This window comes from Ceratotherium simum, chromosome 4 (assembly GCF_057802395.1).
Source record: "Ceratotherium simum simum isolate JZ-2026a chromosome 4, ASM5780239v1, whole genome shotgun sequence".
Taxonomy (NCBI): domain Eukaryota; kingdom Metazoa; phylum Chordata; class Mammalia; order Perissodactyla; family Rhinocerotidae; genus Ceratotherium; species Ceratotherium simum.
In genome coordinates, this window is record NC_141903.1 from 90,100,633 (window position 1) to 90,115,691 (window position 15,059).

The window sequence follows — 15,059 nt, forward strand, 5'->3', positions numbered from 1 at the left end:
TTGAAACACAGCAAGTATATAAAAACCTAGTACTTCATTTGAAAACAAAAATTGGCTACTTCTGGAGGTTGCTAGGCACCACTATTATTCTAAAGACTAGTATAGGGAAAAAATGAAGCATTTATCCTGCCTTTCCTACACAATCTGCATTTCAGGGTAACCGAAGAGTTGATGAAGGAAACACACAAATACAAGCGCAGCCACTAGCTCAGTGGTCTAAAGACGTCTGACGAACTTGTCCGTCTGCCTACCGCAGGGGACACGTGCGGAGCGGCTGCAAACCGCCCTCGCGGCTCCAGCAGGTCGGGGGGGAGCCGACCTCCTCCGCGCCCGGGCGCCCTGCAGAGACGCGGCGAGGTCGCCCTCCCTGCCAATGGCGTTAGACGGGCCCGCCCTGCGCTGTCTGCCGCACCGCCGCCTTTCTGGCCCCCCGAGCGAACGAACAGGTGAAACCGCCGAGAGCGGAGGGCACGGAGGCCGACGGCCGGAAGCCCAGAGCCGGCGGGCACGCGCCTCCAGACACTTCCGGCCACGGGAGCGGGGGGGTGTGCGGCTCCCCCTGCGGCGGCGTGCGACCCCGACGTGCGGCCGCGACTCCCCCTGCCGGTGGCGTGCGGCGACCCCGTGCGCTCCCAACGCGCAACCCCGACGCGCGGCTCCCCCAGCGGCGACGTGCGGCGCGCGGCTCCCCCTGCCGGTGGCGTGCGGCGGCCCCGACGCGCGGCTCCCCCTGCCGGTGGCGTGCGGCCCCGACGCGCGGCACCCCCAGCGCGACGTGCGGCGCGCGGCTCCCCCTGCCGGTGGCGTGCGGCCCCGACGCGCAGCTCCCCCTGCGGCGACGTGCGGCGCGCAGCTCCCCCTGCCGGTAGCGTGCGGCGGCCGCGTGCGCTGCCGACGTGCAACCCCGACGCGCGGCTCCCCCTGCCGGCGGCGTGCGGCGCGTGGGGCCCCCGGCGCGCCTCTCCCGCCGTGCGAGGCCCCGCTCCCGCTACGAGTCCTGTTGCTAACTGGGAATTTCCGCCGGCGCTCAGAGCGTCATGTCTTCGCGGGCAGGGGGCGTTGGAAGGAGGACGAGACCCCGAGTGCGGGCGAAGATGGAGGCGCGCGCCCAGGACCCAGACTGGGACAGTGATGAGACGGTGGTGGAGGGCTCGGTGACGGAGAGCGACCCGGAGGAGGAGGAGCTGCCCTGGAAAAGGTGCCGGCGGCCCCGGGGTTGGCGTCGGGAGCGGGCAGGGTGAGGGGCCGTGGGGCCTGCGCGAGCTTGTCCGGAGGCCAGAGCACGAGCCCGGCCCGCAGCCCGGGACAGAGTGAGCTTCGCAGTGGCGGCCTCACGGCGGTTCCGGCAAGGCTGGAGGCCTGCCCTCCGCACAGGCCCAGCAGGCTCGGCTCTTAACTGCTCCAGCGCCCTTTGCTTCGGCGGCTGTAGCTCAGGTCTGGGGGATGGTTAGTGTCTCTCGGGAGCGTGTGTGGTGGGGACTGGATGTTTCCGGGCTGGAAACGGGTGGTCTTCCGAGGATGCCCCACAGCCGGTCGTTCGTTCCTCAGACTTGCTTGAACGTGTCGAGTCCCCTGTGCTGGATGCGGGGACGATAGAGGACGGGAGTCCACTGCCGTTGAGAAGCCTCCAGCCGGGAAGGACGCCCCAGCAGATCGTGTCAGTACGATGTGGGGCGTCCAGCCAGGGGAGGGTGCCCAGTCTGCTCAGGAGCCGAGGGGCTCTTAACCGCGGTGGTCGTCAGAGTTTGCCGGCGTTGACTCCTGAATAGAGGCGCGACGGTGGGCCGGGAAGTGGCCAGATGGAGAGGAGGAGGTGTGCTAGAGGGGCGCTGCAGGGCGGGACAGAGCCTTGTGTCACGTGTGCCGCGATGTACAGACAGTCGGGTCTTGCCGCAGCGGTCGAGGGCGCGGTGGGGCGCGGTGAGAGAGGAGCCTGGAGCGGGCGGTGGGGGAGGTCGTGTCAGCCCTCCGGTGCGCTGCGTGTGGCCCGGAGGGGTGCTTGGAAGATGTCACGTGGAGGAGCGGCATAACCTGATTTTCGTTCCCTCTGGCGCGCCCTCGACCAGTGCGTTTCAAATTTCAGCGCCTTTACAGATCACTCCAGAATGCCGTTAGAATGTGGATTCCGATTCAGGAGTTCTAGGGTGGGGTCTGCGATTCTCCATTTCTGACAGGGTGCTGTTAGAGCACGGATCGGCTTTTGCAAAGCAAGGCTATAGAGGTTACTCTGGGCATCAAAGTAGTAATAGACTGGGATTATGAGCTCAACTAGGAGGAAACAGTGGGAATGGAGGGAAAAGGATAAATTTGAGAAATCTTAGTAAATTTGGCAGGAGTTGGTGGTCGATAAGATATGGAGGATGGGGGAAGGGTGGCAGTAAAGGATGCTACCCAGGTTTCTGGCTCATTTATATGTAGTCACAGTAATATTTGCCCTTGTTGGTGTACAGGGAGCCTTTTGACTAATACATGGAGTTTTGTAACAACCACTATAATCAGGATCCAGAACAGTTCCGTCATTCCGAAGAAAAACTCCCTTGTGCTGCTGCTTTGTAGTCAAGCCCCTTCCCCCCCATTTAAACCATTGTTCTGTACCGGTCTCTTTCTCCTCTCCTTGTGTGGCTTTAAATGACATGAATGTTACACCTTTTGATATTGTCTCCCAGATCCTTGAGGCTCTACTAATTTTTTAAAATTTTTTTCTCTGAATTCTTCAGACTGTATAATTTATATTCTATCTTCAGGTTCACGTACTCTTTCCTTTGTCATTTCCATTCTGTTGTTGAGCCCATCTGGTGAATTTTTAATTTCAAATATTACAGTTTTCTCTTCTAAAATTTCCATCTGATTCTCTTTCATAGTTTTTATTTCTCTGCTGAGAACTCCAGTGTTTTCATCCATTTGAGGAGTGTTCACCTTTATCTCATAGGGAAGATTATAATAGCTGCTTTAAAGTGTTTGCCTTGTAATTCCAATGTCGGAGTCATGGCGAGTGGGGAGTTGGCATCTGTTAATTATCTTTTCTCTCAAGAATTTGTTAAATTTTTCTGTTCTTTGCATGTTGAGTAATTCTGGATTATACCCTGTATATATTGAATATTATATTCTAACTCTTGGTCCTGTTAAAATCCTATAGAAGATGTTGATTTTTGTTTGTTTTAATAGGCAGTCAGCCTGATTAGGTTCTGACTGTACATTCTGTTTTCCTTTCCGTGAGTGGTGGTTACATCAGTCCAATTTTCAGAGCCTTTACTATGCTGTTTGAGTGTAACTCTTGTACCACTCGGGTGTTATCTGGAACTTGGGCAGTAGTTAATATCATAGTTCAGTTCTCTAAGCCTTTGGTACACTTCTTTGCATCGGCTCCACATGTCAACAGCTTGAGGTTGAGACTGGGCATTATGTTGGATTATACACAGAATTAGGTGATTCCTCTTTCCTGCTCTCTTTTCTCCAGGATTCTCATGCACTCTTCCCTCCTGATACCCACATACTGGTTCGTATGACCAGCAAGACCTAGATTTCTCTTAGTGTTAGCCTTCTTGCTGTAGACCATTTCCCTGCAGCTGGGTCCACCTTCCCGGCAAAGTGTTAAGAGAAAGAAGAAACTAAAAGAGATTCTCTCTGTCCTTTATACTCCTCAGAGTATGGTTCCTGTAGCTGGAGAGACAGGTTTTCTCTTGGGTTTTAAGTGCTCAAGATGCCATGGTTGTTAGTAGTAGAGTTCTGAGGATAACGAGAGAAAAAAAATAAAAGAAAACCCACGGATTTCCCCCACACCTTCTGGGATCCCTTTCTTTAGTCTTCTGGAGAAAGAAAGGGGGTTTCTTCTGGAGTTTTTGCTGACTGTGTCCACTGTGCAGTTCTGGGATTAGGCCTTGGCTCAAAGCTGGAGACAAAAAAAGGACCAAACAACAAAACAAAGCAAATTGTGAAACTCACTTATTACAAGGTTGTTATTTAGATTTCAACTTCAGTCCCCAATCTACTTGCTTTTGTTTATTTTTCAGATTACTCAGGTAGCTTTTTAAAATATTCTACCAGAGTTTTTAGTTGTAATGCGTGGAGAAAGGCTATAGATGGCTCACTTTATCTTGGCTGGCCAATCTATTTTTTTTTCTCGCTCTGATTCATTTTAAAATGATTCTCTGCAGTGCCATAGAAACATCATTCTTTCAGACCTTGTAGCCCAAGGTTGAAAATTAGTATTCTTTTTGTTGGCATGGCAGTACAGTCAAAGTCTAAGCATTGCTGGAGCTGAGTGCCATTGTTTTCTGATTTTTTCCTTCATCTTCTTTGCTTACTTGTATGCGGTTCATTATGGCTGGTTTTCACACACAAGCTCCCAACTTTGACTGGAATGAGGGGCACAGGTCCTAGTAGAGCAGAGATCTCTAACAGGTAAAACATTACACAGTTTCACATAGCTAAATAATCCTTACATGTTGCAGCTAGTAAAGTCTTTTTGCCAAGAACTGAGAAAGGGTTCAGTGACCTTTGGGACTAGAAAAGGCAAGGCTTTCAAAGAATCAGGATGCCAGGTGTTGACTGTGGCTGAAATTGCACTCTTTGGTCCTAGCCCTCCCTCTAGAAACTGTGGCCTAAAATGCATCCAGTCCTTTTTGTGACTCGGTAGGTGTTGCTCCTAATCTTCTGTAAAAGTTCATGTTGCTGACTAATAAGGTGTTGTTTGCTTGGTGTTTGTTTTCTAAGAGGCAGGATTCATTTTTCTTATATGTACCCTGGGAACTTTTTATCAACTGGTATTTTCTGTCTCTGAACAGGTGGGTGAAGGGATAGGGATAGATGCTAGACTTCTCTAAATAGACATTGTTTTGTACATTTGTCTTTGGAATGATGTAAGTGGTTTACATAATTATATGACAAAATTAAATCAACATAAAAGAGAATTTCTAAAAAGCAAAAGCAAGATGAAACAATAGAACCTAATTAGGTATTGATTTGGTAGCATAATTACAGGAAAAGAAATTATTTTAAGTGCCTTTAAAACATAGAATTTAGCTATACATGCTGAACAAGATGTACTCTAAGGACATAAAGAATTAAAAAATAACTTTTTTTCAGTAATCCCATTGTTAATGATAACGTTAGTATTATGGACTCTAAATATAATATCCCGTTCAAAGGAACCAAGCCTCCGTGAGAAATGACCAGTTCCAGGTCTAAGGTAGGAGACGTATGAGATGAGCCTGGAACATCTTATCCTGGGAAGCTGGGGAAGACTAGTGGTGTATTAGTTTGCTCGGGCTGCCACAAAAATACCATAGACTGGGTGGCTTAACCAACAGAAATTTATTTTCTCACAGTTTAGAAGCTGGAAGTCCAAGATCAAGGTGCTGGCTGGGTTGCTTTCTCCTGATAACTCTCTCCTTGGCTTGCAGATGGCCACCTTCTTACCATGTCCTCGTATGGTCTTTCCTCTGTGCGATGTATCTCTGGTGTCTCTCTCTCTCCGTATATGGGCGCCAGTCATGTTGGATTAGAGCTTCACCCTTATGGCCTCATTTAACCTTAATTATCTCCTTAAAGGTCCTGTCTCCAAATACAGTCACATTGAGAGTTAGGGATTCAACATATGAATTTTAGGGGGACAGAATTCAGTCCATACAAGTGGTTTCACGTCAAACAAACCACAAAGCACTTTGAAGAGGCTCTAACTAGCTAAAATAAGGACAATTTGAGCATTGACAAGAATAATAACAGCAGTGGATTTAAATCTATGAGTTAAGAATGGTCTTTAAAAAAACTTACTTCGCTATCTGAAAACTAGTAAAGAAAGAGAAGCAGGCATTTTTCTTGCCTTCCCTATGCAAACACCAAGTAACGTGGCTGAGTAACGTGGCTTAACTGAGTAATTATATAGTTGATGAGTGGAAGTTTTTCTTTTAGTATGTATGTCCATTAATAAATTAAGAAAGTGATAAAGTAGAATATTGCCATCTTATATACTATACTCCTAATAAAATAGTGACTAGATCTAGGCAGTGGTCATCACTGGCTACTAAATCACGAAAAGAGTGACAGCCATGCTGTTGAGCATGTGGCATCTGCCTATCACCAGGAGTAGAAATCCAGACACTGCTGCCCGCTGCATCTTGGTATCCGAGTCACCAAGGAAAACACAGTGTAGTCAAGCACTGTCTGGAACAACACTTTACTCAGAAAAGAGAGCAAGATCAGTTTCAGTAGTGGGCATTGGTCTGCCATGGCCAGTGGTCACTGTCTGCAGCTGCTGCGGGGCCACTGGCCTCACACATCCGTCCTCTGCCACAGAATGAAGGACTTCATCCTCTTCCACAGAGGACAGATGTAGTAATGGGGTTGGCCAGGTGCCATATCACACACACGCTTAAACAGAACAAAGGAGTGCATATTGAGTCTGAAACAGGGAAAGAGATTCCCACACAAGGTGTTAAGTCCGCCATAGGCTGGGAGGATTCTTTACCTCTTGGTAAAAAAGTGTTCCAGGCCCAAGGCTGAGATGGGGTTGAAAGAGTGTATTACGTACAAGACTGCCTCTCCCAACGCATACTTCATCATCTCCTGTAGGAAGTACACGTATGCGCCCCCAAATTGAACTTGAATCAGATCAAACCTCTAGATCTAATAAGCAGTTTACAGGAAATATACCGGACAGAGGAACATGTTAAGTGACATGCAATCAGCAAATCCAAAATGTGGGAAACTGTAGGAAGAACAACCCAGTTTGTTCAACAAATAAATTGCAAAGTTGGGTGTGGGGGAAGGAGTAGTTTATAGTTTTAAAAAGAGACTTAAGAGACATAGCAACCAAATGCAGTGCATGCACCTTGTTTGGATCCTGATTTGAACAAAACAACCGTAAAAAGAGACATTTGGGGAAATGCAACTACAATCTGTTTATTAGTTTCCTGCTGCTGTATAATAACTTACTCTAAAACTTAGCGTCTTAAAACAATAAACATTTATTATCTTATAGTTTCTTTGGGTCAGGAATCTAGGAGTGGCTTAACTGAGTCGTCAGACTTAGGGACTCACAAGGCTGCATTCATCTCAAGTCTTCATGAGAAGGATCCACTTCCTACGTGGTACTTGTAAGATTTAGTTCCTCTTTGGCTGTTGAATTGAGGCCTTGATTCCTCTCTGTTGACTGGAGGTCTCCGTTAGTTTCTTGCTACATACGCTTCTCCACAGGGCGTTTCACAACATGGCAAGCTGGCTTCTGTGAGAGGGAAGAAGCGGGAGAATAAGAGAGGGAGAGCAAGATGGAAGCCAGTGTCTTTTTGTGACCTAGTCTCAGAAGTAACAACATCCCAACATATGTGTTGTATTCTGTTCTTAAGAAGAGTCACTGGATCTAGTCGATACTCAAGGGAGGGGTTTATACAAGGGCATAAATACCAGGAGCCATTTTAAAGGCTACTTAGTACAGACTGTAAATTTAATAATATGAAGAGATTATTGGCTTTTTTAGGTATGATAATTATGGTTATTTTTTAAAGGTGTGACTGTTATGGTTATCTTTGAAGAGTCCTTATCTTTTAGAGTTGCATACTGAAATATTTCCACATGAAATGGAATAAGATGTCCAGGATTTACTTCAAAATAATCCAGTGGTGGACTAGCAGAGGATAGAGAGGATGGCAGAGGGATTATAGAGAAAACAAGATTGGCTGTGTAGTGGTAATTGTTGAACCTAGATGATGAGTATGCTGTTGTCTCTTTTTGTGTTGCTGTTTGTAATTTTCCATAAAAAAGTAAAAAGCAAAATGAACAAGTAAGTAAATAAACAAAAAAAACCCCCTTAGTACCAAATCATATATTCATGTCTTAGTACACCATTACATTCTTGGATTCTGGAAAAGGTTTTTAAAATTTTATTTTTTATTGTGGTAAAATATATATAACATTAAATTTATCACTTTAACCATTTTTAAGTATACAGTTCAGTGGCATTAAGTACATTCACGTTGTTGTGCAAACATCCCCATTATCCATCTCCAGAACGTTTTCATCTTCCCAAACTGATACACTGTTCCCATTAAACAATAACTCCCCATTCCTCCCTGCCCTCAGCCCCTGGCAACCACCCTTCTACTTACTGTCTCTATGAGTCTGACTACTCTGGGTACCTCATGTAAGTGGAATCATGCAATATTTCTCCTTCGATGTCTGGCTTATTTCACTTAGTATATTATCTTTAAGGTTTATCCATGTTGTAGCACGTATCAGTATTTCCTTCCTTTTTAAGGCTGAATAATATTCCATTGTGTTTATGTACCACATTTTGTTTATCCACTCATCTGTTGATGGTCACATGAGTTGCTTCTACCTTTTGGCTATTGTGAATAATGCTTCTCTGAACTTGAGTGTACAAATATCTGTTGAAGTCCCTGCTTTCAGTTTTTTGTGTACATACCCAGAAATGGAATTACAGGATCAAATGGTAGTTCTATGTCTAATTTTTTGAGGAACCACCATAATGTCTTCCACAGTGGCTGTACCATTTTACATTCCCATCAGCAATGCACAAGAGTTGTAGTTCCTCTATATCCTTGCTAACTCTTGTTTTGTGTTTTGTTTTTGCTTTTGATCATAACCATCCTAATGGATGTGAAATGGTATCTCATTATGGTTTTGATTGGCGTTTTCCTAATGTTTAGTAGTGTTGAGTATCTTTTCATGTGCTTATTGGCCATTTGTATATCCTCTTTGGAGAAATGTCTGTTCAAGTCCTTTGCCCTTTTTGAGTTCTGTAAATATTTTTTAAACAGAAAAGATAAAAGTTTGCCCAGTAGCATACTCACCATGGTGTATCATTATTATTCTTAGTTTTGTGTCTCTCCCTAGATTTGAAGCTTCTTGATGGCAAGGACTGTGTGTCTTCTGTCTTACCTCAGTGCTGCCTAGAACGTAGTGGGAAGTGAATCCAAAAATTAAAGAAATTCTGTCATTGTGTATTCTGAAAACATACATTCAGACTTAACTCTGGAATTTTAATCTCAAATTCTCTGTGGTATAGAGAAATGTGAAGGAAAAAACCCACCAGCACTGGTCCTTGAAATCTTCTTCTCCTTTCATGTCTGTTCAGAAACAATATTGATATTTGTCCCTTACTCCCAAATATTAAAAATAGCAGAATATTTGTAAAAATGAACATGACCATATGAGTAAGTCTTTATTTTTCATCTTGGATAAATTTTTAATTAAAAGATACATTTCTGAAAAAATACTTTGACATAGAAATATTAGTAGTGGTGGAACTAAAAATTTTAGCAAGTTTAGGTATAATAAATGACAGTTAAATTGTTAGTCTTTGTTTAGGAAACATGATAATAATCTGTACTTTCTTTTTTGATATTTGAAAGGTTGCTCTTTGATCAAGATACATCTTTTAGATCTGAATTCAGTCTCCATCCTGGTATAAGTGGATCGTGTGAAGGTGAGAAAGAATTCTTTTCACTAAATAGTCCCTTTAATTTCCCAAGTGTTATTATTCCATTAACTTCTCCTTTTATATTTAGTCTTGTTCTTTAACTTTACAGAGTTAGTTTCTTATAGGCATCTTATAGGCATCAATAAGTCTGTTATTATAAGAACAGCAATGGGGATTGTAACTTCTGGAAGATGTTTACGACTCCTAGAGAGGGCTACAGAGATATGAAGGTGGCATTTAGATAGCTCTTCTCCCCCCACAAACCTCCAGCTTAACCCTAGAACGTGCCTATTTGCAAGAGTAAGGAGTACTTTTTAATAACCAGTCTGATTCTTTCAGACTAAAATTAAGGTACAAATATCCTTGGTTTATATTTTAATTTAATTTAATTAATTTTTTATTGAGGTATAATTGAAGTATAGCATTATATTAGTTTCAGGTGTACAACATAATGATTTGATATTTGTATGTAATGCAAAATGATCACAAGTGTAGTTAACATAGTCTATTATGTTAGTCTTGTTAACGTAGTCACACAATAAGTCTAGGTATATATATTTTTAAAAAGTGCCTTTCACTTACCAGTTCTCCACACTTCCTGAGTCTACTTCTCTGTCAATTTAAATGCTTCTAGAGAAATCTGTCACTGATTGTCACTGTTCAAAAAGATCAATTCTGCAGTAGCTGTTTAAATGATAGGTTATTTCCTTTTAAGATTTCTTGCTGTGAGCCATTTGTTGTTTTGGAGGATGTCTGGAAATAGGTGTAGACTAGAAGAAAAATTTCCTGAACACCAAGAAGATCTTCTTTTATGTGTAGTTCAGAAAGTCTTTTCGCTGTACATCATCTCACCTGATACCCCAATGGTAAATTACAGTTTCGTCTTGGAGTGATTTTCCTACCTGTAATTGGAAGGGACAGTGTGTAATATTGGTCTTTAGAAGGTGTTCTTATGATGTATAAAGTGCTACTAGGAAGAAGTTAGAGGTCTGTTTTAATATTCCAACCAAGTTTTTTTCTTTCCTTTTCTTTTCTTTTTCTTTCCTTTTCAGAATGGATAGACCTGTATTGTTTTTGCTAATTATTAAAAGTATAAAATATTTTTAAAATACAGAATTATATAATGTAGAAAGTGAAAGGTCCCATCCCTTACTCTTCTTTATAATTCTGCTCCCAACAATTGCTAGTGTTTAGTATTTGTATATCCTTCTAGACTTTTGCATGCCAATATATATCTTTTTTCATAATTGGTATTGTATTACATATATTTCTTTGCTTGCTATCTTGATCTACCTCAACCTTTTAAATTTTGCTACCTGTTATTCCGTTGCATGATGTACTATGTCATAAATTGATTGTATTTTTGATGTTTTTCAATACTATAACAAATATGAATTTTCTAATACTTGTACCTTTGGCTGCTTTTCTGATTATTTCCTTAGAGTAACTGGCTAAAATTAGATTTGCTTTTAAAGGATGTACACCTGTCAGATCTTGACATATGTTGCCTCTTAAAAGAGATCCTTTTTTGCTCTAGATCCAATACAGGACATATTTAGTCTTTGCCAAACTGCTAAATAAAAAGTATCTGATTATTTTAGTTTGCATTTTTTAAGAATACCACAGTTAGGCATATTTTAATATTGACCATTCATAGTTACTTTTTGTGTGTATGTGAATTGCCTTATATGTCTCCTAATTATTCTCATTTTATTACTGATTTATAAGAGCATTTTATATATTAAGGGTAGCAAAACTTTGTCATATGTTGCAAATAGTTTTACCCAGTTTCCTAGTTTTCTTTTAATGCTATTCATGATATATTTGTGTAGAAATTTTAAGTTTTTATATACTAAAATCAGGCAGTATTTTCTTTTAAGATTTCTTCATTTCTTCAAACTTAGAAGTATTTTACCTGCTTCAAGACCATATATTTTATTTTATCTTTATTTCCACTTATTATATTTATAGTTTTTACATTTATATCTTTAATCTCTTTTGAATATTTTTGCAAATGGGAAGGTAGGTCTCTAACTTCATTTTTTCAAATGGTTAATCAATTGCCCCAATATTATTTATTGAATAATACATCTTGTTACAACTGTTTAAAATACCATTATTATTATCTATTAAATTCCCAGATATATATAGGTCTGTTTCCCACTTTTTGTTTTGTTTCATTGATCTATTTGACTGTTTCTACTCATGTGGGATCCTACATTATTTTATCAACTGTAGCTTTATCTGGTAGGGAGGATATCCTCCTACACAGAGTAGATGGCTGCAGCATTCATCCTAAACTCTTTTGGTACAAATAGCCAGCTCAGTGAAGTATGAAACGTGACCCACTGCGAGCTTCCATTTTACCCTCTTCCGTCTGTTGTTGGTGGGATTTGCTCTGAGCTAGATGGCTTTCTGGGATTCTGATGGAAGAAATCCATATAGTTACTTCTGAAGGAGTCCCTCCTTTTCCTATGTTGAGTAACAAGCTGTTTACCAATGTTTGGTTTCCCTGTGATCCATTTCCATCTTTTATTTCATTTATTTATTTATTTTTTAATATTTGTAAGTCAGTCTTTTTATTTATTTATTTATATTTTTATTTTTATTTTTCCCCCAAAGCCCCAGCAGACAGTTGTATGTCATAGCTGCACGTTCTTCTAGTCGCTGTATGTGGGACGCAGCCTCAGCATGGCTTGAGAAGCGGCGCGTTGGTGCACGCCGGGATCCGAACCCGGTCCGCCAATAACGGAGTGGGCGCACTTAACCGCTAAGCCACGGGCCGGCCCTCCATCTTTTAATCTATACTGAATCTATTTCCTTTTTTCCCGTTGCTGCTTCAGATTTTTTTTTTTTTAAACTAATCATTTCTTTGGATTCTTTTTAGGAACTGGAAAGGGAAGAAAAGTTAAAGTATGGGCTCAATTTGCCATCTTGAAAACGGATACTCTGACTTTCCTTGAATTATATACTGGCATTATGAGTTTTAAAAAATGACCTGAAATGAAATTAAAAAAGTATTCTTTCTAGTGGGGTTTAAATCTATATAGTTTTCTATACATAGCCTTTGCATTCATTCTCTTGAAACAAAGAAATATCAAGTATTATTTTATTCAGTATAGTATATGTGTTTCTTTCTAGTTAATAACTTAAAAACTTTGACGCATAAAAGTGGTAGTTAGGAAGTTATGATTTACAAAATGATTTTTAATGGCATTTTGCTGTGTCTATAAAATCCTTGGGTTGTTGTCAAAGCAGAGCAATAAAACTGTTGCAAATGATTTATGATTATATTTCATTCTAGGCACGCCTTCTCCTGAGATTCAACTTGGGTTCAAACTCCAAGAGGATCCACAAGCGCAAATGAGTGAAAATAAGACGATGCCTGTTCTTAGTGAGGATGCAGTCTTACGGGTGTGTAGCATATTAATTAAATACCTACTGAATAAAAATTGGAAGTGCTGTTTCAAAGAGTGGCAAATCACTAACGATTAATTCTTTTTGTCTGTTATTTTGCTTCTTCTTTCTTATTCAGTTTTTTCTCCTTTCTTAGCCAGTCATTCTGTTTCTTTGCTGCAACTTTAGTGAAAGCCGGTTGTTTAGAAGGGGGAGAGGTTAAAATATTTCCTTTCTTCCCTTCTTTCCTTCATTTTTCTCTCTTTTTGGCGGTGATGTGGAAGTGAGAGAAACAAAAGGTTAAAATAGGATATAATAATTACGATTTTCATCTCCATTGTATGTCAGAGGTCATCTTAAATTTGTGAAGAAGATACTAGTCTGTGTGGTATAATTTGAGATATGAAAAGGCCCCTCTGAAAGGCCTTTCTGTTGTCCTATGTATATGTGCGTGTGTGTGTGTACACAGATTTTTATTTGTTTTTAAATGCAATCAGCCTGGGGAAAGATGAGGAATGATTTGGTTAGCACCTTGGCATAAATAAGTTAGCTAACCAGAGACACTTACAAAGTCTTAAGGAATGGAAGGGAAAATCCTTACTTTTTTTTTTTTTTTGTGAGGAAGATCAGCCCTGAGCTAACATCCATGCTAATCCTCCTCTTTTTTTTTTTTTTTTCCCCTGAGGAGGATTGGCCCTGGGCTAACATCCATGCCCATCTTCCTCTCCTTTATATGGGACGCTGCCACAGCATGGCCTGACAAGCGGTGCATTGGTGCACACCCGGGATCTGAACCTGGGTCGCCAGCAGCGGGGCGTGCGCGCTCTTAACCGCTACACCACGGGGCTGGCCCCTGAAACATTGCTTTGTTTTGTTTTGCTTGTTCTTTCTTGTGAGGAAGATTAGCCCTGAGCTAACATCCATGCCCATCTTCCTCTACTTTATATGGGACGCCACCACAGCATGGCTTGACAAGCAGGGACGTCAGTCTGCACTGGGGATCCGAACTTGTGAACCCTGGGCCGCCAAAGCAGAGCGCGCGCACTTAACCACTATGCCACGGGGCCAGCCCTGAAAATCCGTACATTTTAATAGCAGAAACTGACAGCAGTTCCAAAGAGTGAGTGGGAGGATCTATTTAATATTGTACCTAGGAACGTGTGTCACTTGACTTGTCTGATCAAAAGAGAAAAATTCAACATCAAGTATTTGTTCTTGCATCTGAGATGTCTATAATTAGCTTCTAATAATTTGGTGAAAAATAAGTTTTGCACTGAGTTAAGAAAAAAGAGCATTTTTCCCCTTTAGCTTCAGTAACTGAAATGGGAAATAGTTTTTTTCAGTTTATTTCAGAAGCATTTGCTATGTGACTGTTGTACCAGGCTCTAGATTGTACCTCAGAACAGTGATTTTGAAAGCTTGATTATCAGACTCATTTGAGTAGCTTTTTAAAAATATAGACTCCCAGACCCGTACTTGGGTGGAACCTAGGAATCTCCGTTTTTCAAAAGCCTCCCAAGTAATTTCTGATGATCAGCTAGCTTGAAACAATTGCCTTAGAGGACTTGAATAGTTAATGAATGTATCTTTCAAAGATTTATCATCAGATAGTAAATCAGCCATCTGCTGCTTATGGGCTTGTAAAATTAGGATAAGAAAAACAAATGAAGGGCTTGATATTTGTCCCTCTTTTTTCTCCTTCATTGAAATTCATTGGTAGTAAAATAGATACCTTCTTTAACTTTCTCCTGCCCTTCCTTTTTGTTAGATCATATAACCAAAGTGTTTAAACATCTGTAGCAAATTTCAGTTAATATTATTTTAAAAATTGACACGTATTGCTACTTTCACAGTTTTTCCTTTAATTCTATGAAAATAAGCCTTTAGAAATTTAACTATATGAGGGAAATTGATTTTATCAAATAAAGAAATGGAGAGACCACAAAGAGTGCTTTCCCAGAGTTATTTAAAGAAAAAATATATTGTTTTATAACTTGAATTTGATTTCTAAATAAATTTTAAATAATTACTAAACAGATTTTTAAATAAATTCTTCCTTAATACTCAGATACAGTATTGATATTTCAACTTCAAAACAGACTATTTTAGAAATGATGGGCTACTTTAAATAAGAACAAACTGTAAAGAAATAGAGGATCTTTGGTTTGACATACACCATGCTAATTTTTAAAAATACAGATAGCAGTCTTTTAAAATATTTCATACT

General features: G+C 41.1%; 1 protein-coding gene and 1 long non-coding RNA gene across 2 annotated transcripts in view; one reads left to right on the plus strand and one right to left on the minus strand.

Moving 5' to 3' along the window:
- Nucleotides 1–1,005: 1,005 nt before the first annotated feature.
- The window catches only part of ANKRD31 (ankyrin repeat domain 31), a 135,501-nt gene continuing 121,447 nt past the window's right edge, over nucleotides 1,006–15,059 (plus strand). The window contains exons 1-3 of the mRNA XM_087430161.1: nucleotides 1,006–1,198; nucleotides 9,369–9,442; nucleotides 12,741–12,850. Of these exons, the coding sequence (XP_087286287.1) occupies nucleotides 1,038–1,198; nucleotides 9,369–9,442; nucleotides 12,741–12,850 (345 nt within the window). The 5' untranslated portion in view covers nucleotides 1,006–1,037. The remainder of the gene's footprint in view (nucleotides 1,199–9,368; nucleotides 9,443–12,740; nucleotides 12,851–15,059) is intronic.
- Nucleotides 6,948–8,903, minus strand: LOC147917364 (uncharacterized). Its single transcript, XR_015552100.1, has 2 exons — nucleotides 8,808–8,903; nucleotides 6,948–7,222 (listed from the first exon to the last, which is right to left on the minus strand). It is a non-coding gene; the product is annotated as an uncharacterized LOC147917364 (long non-coding RNA).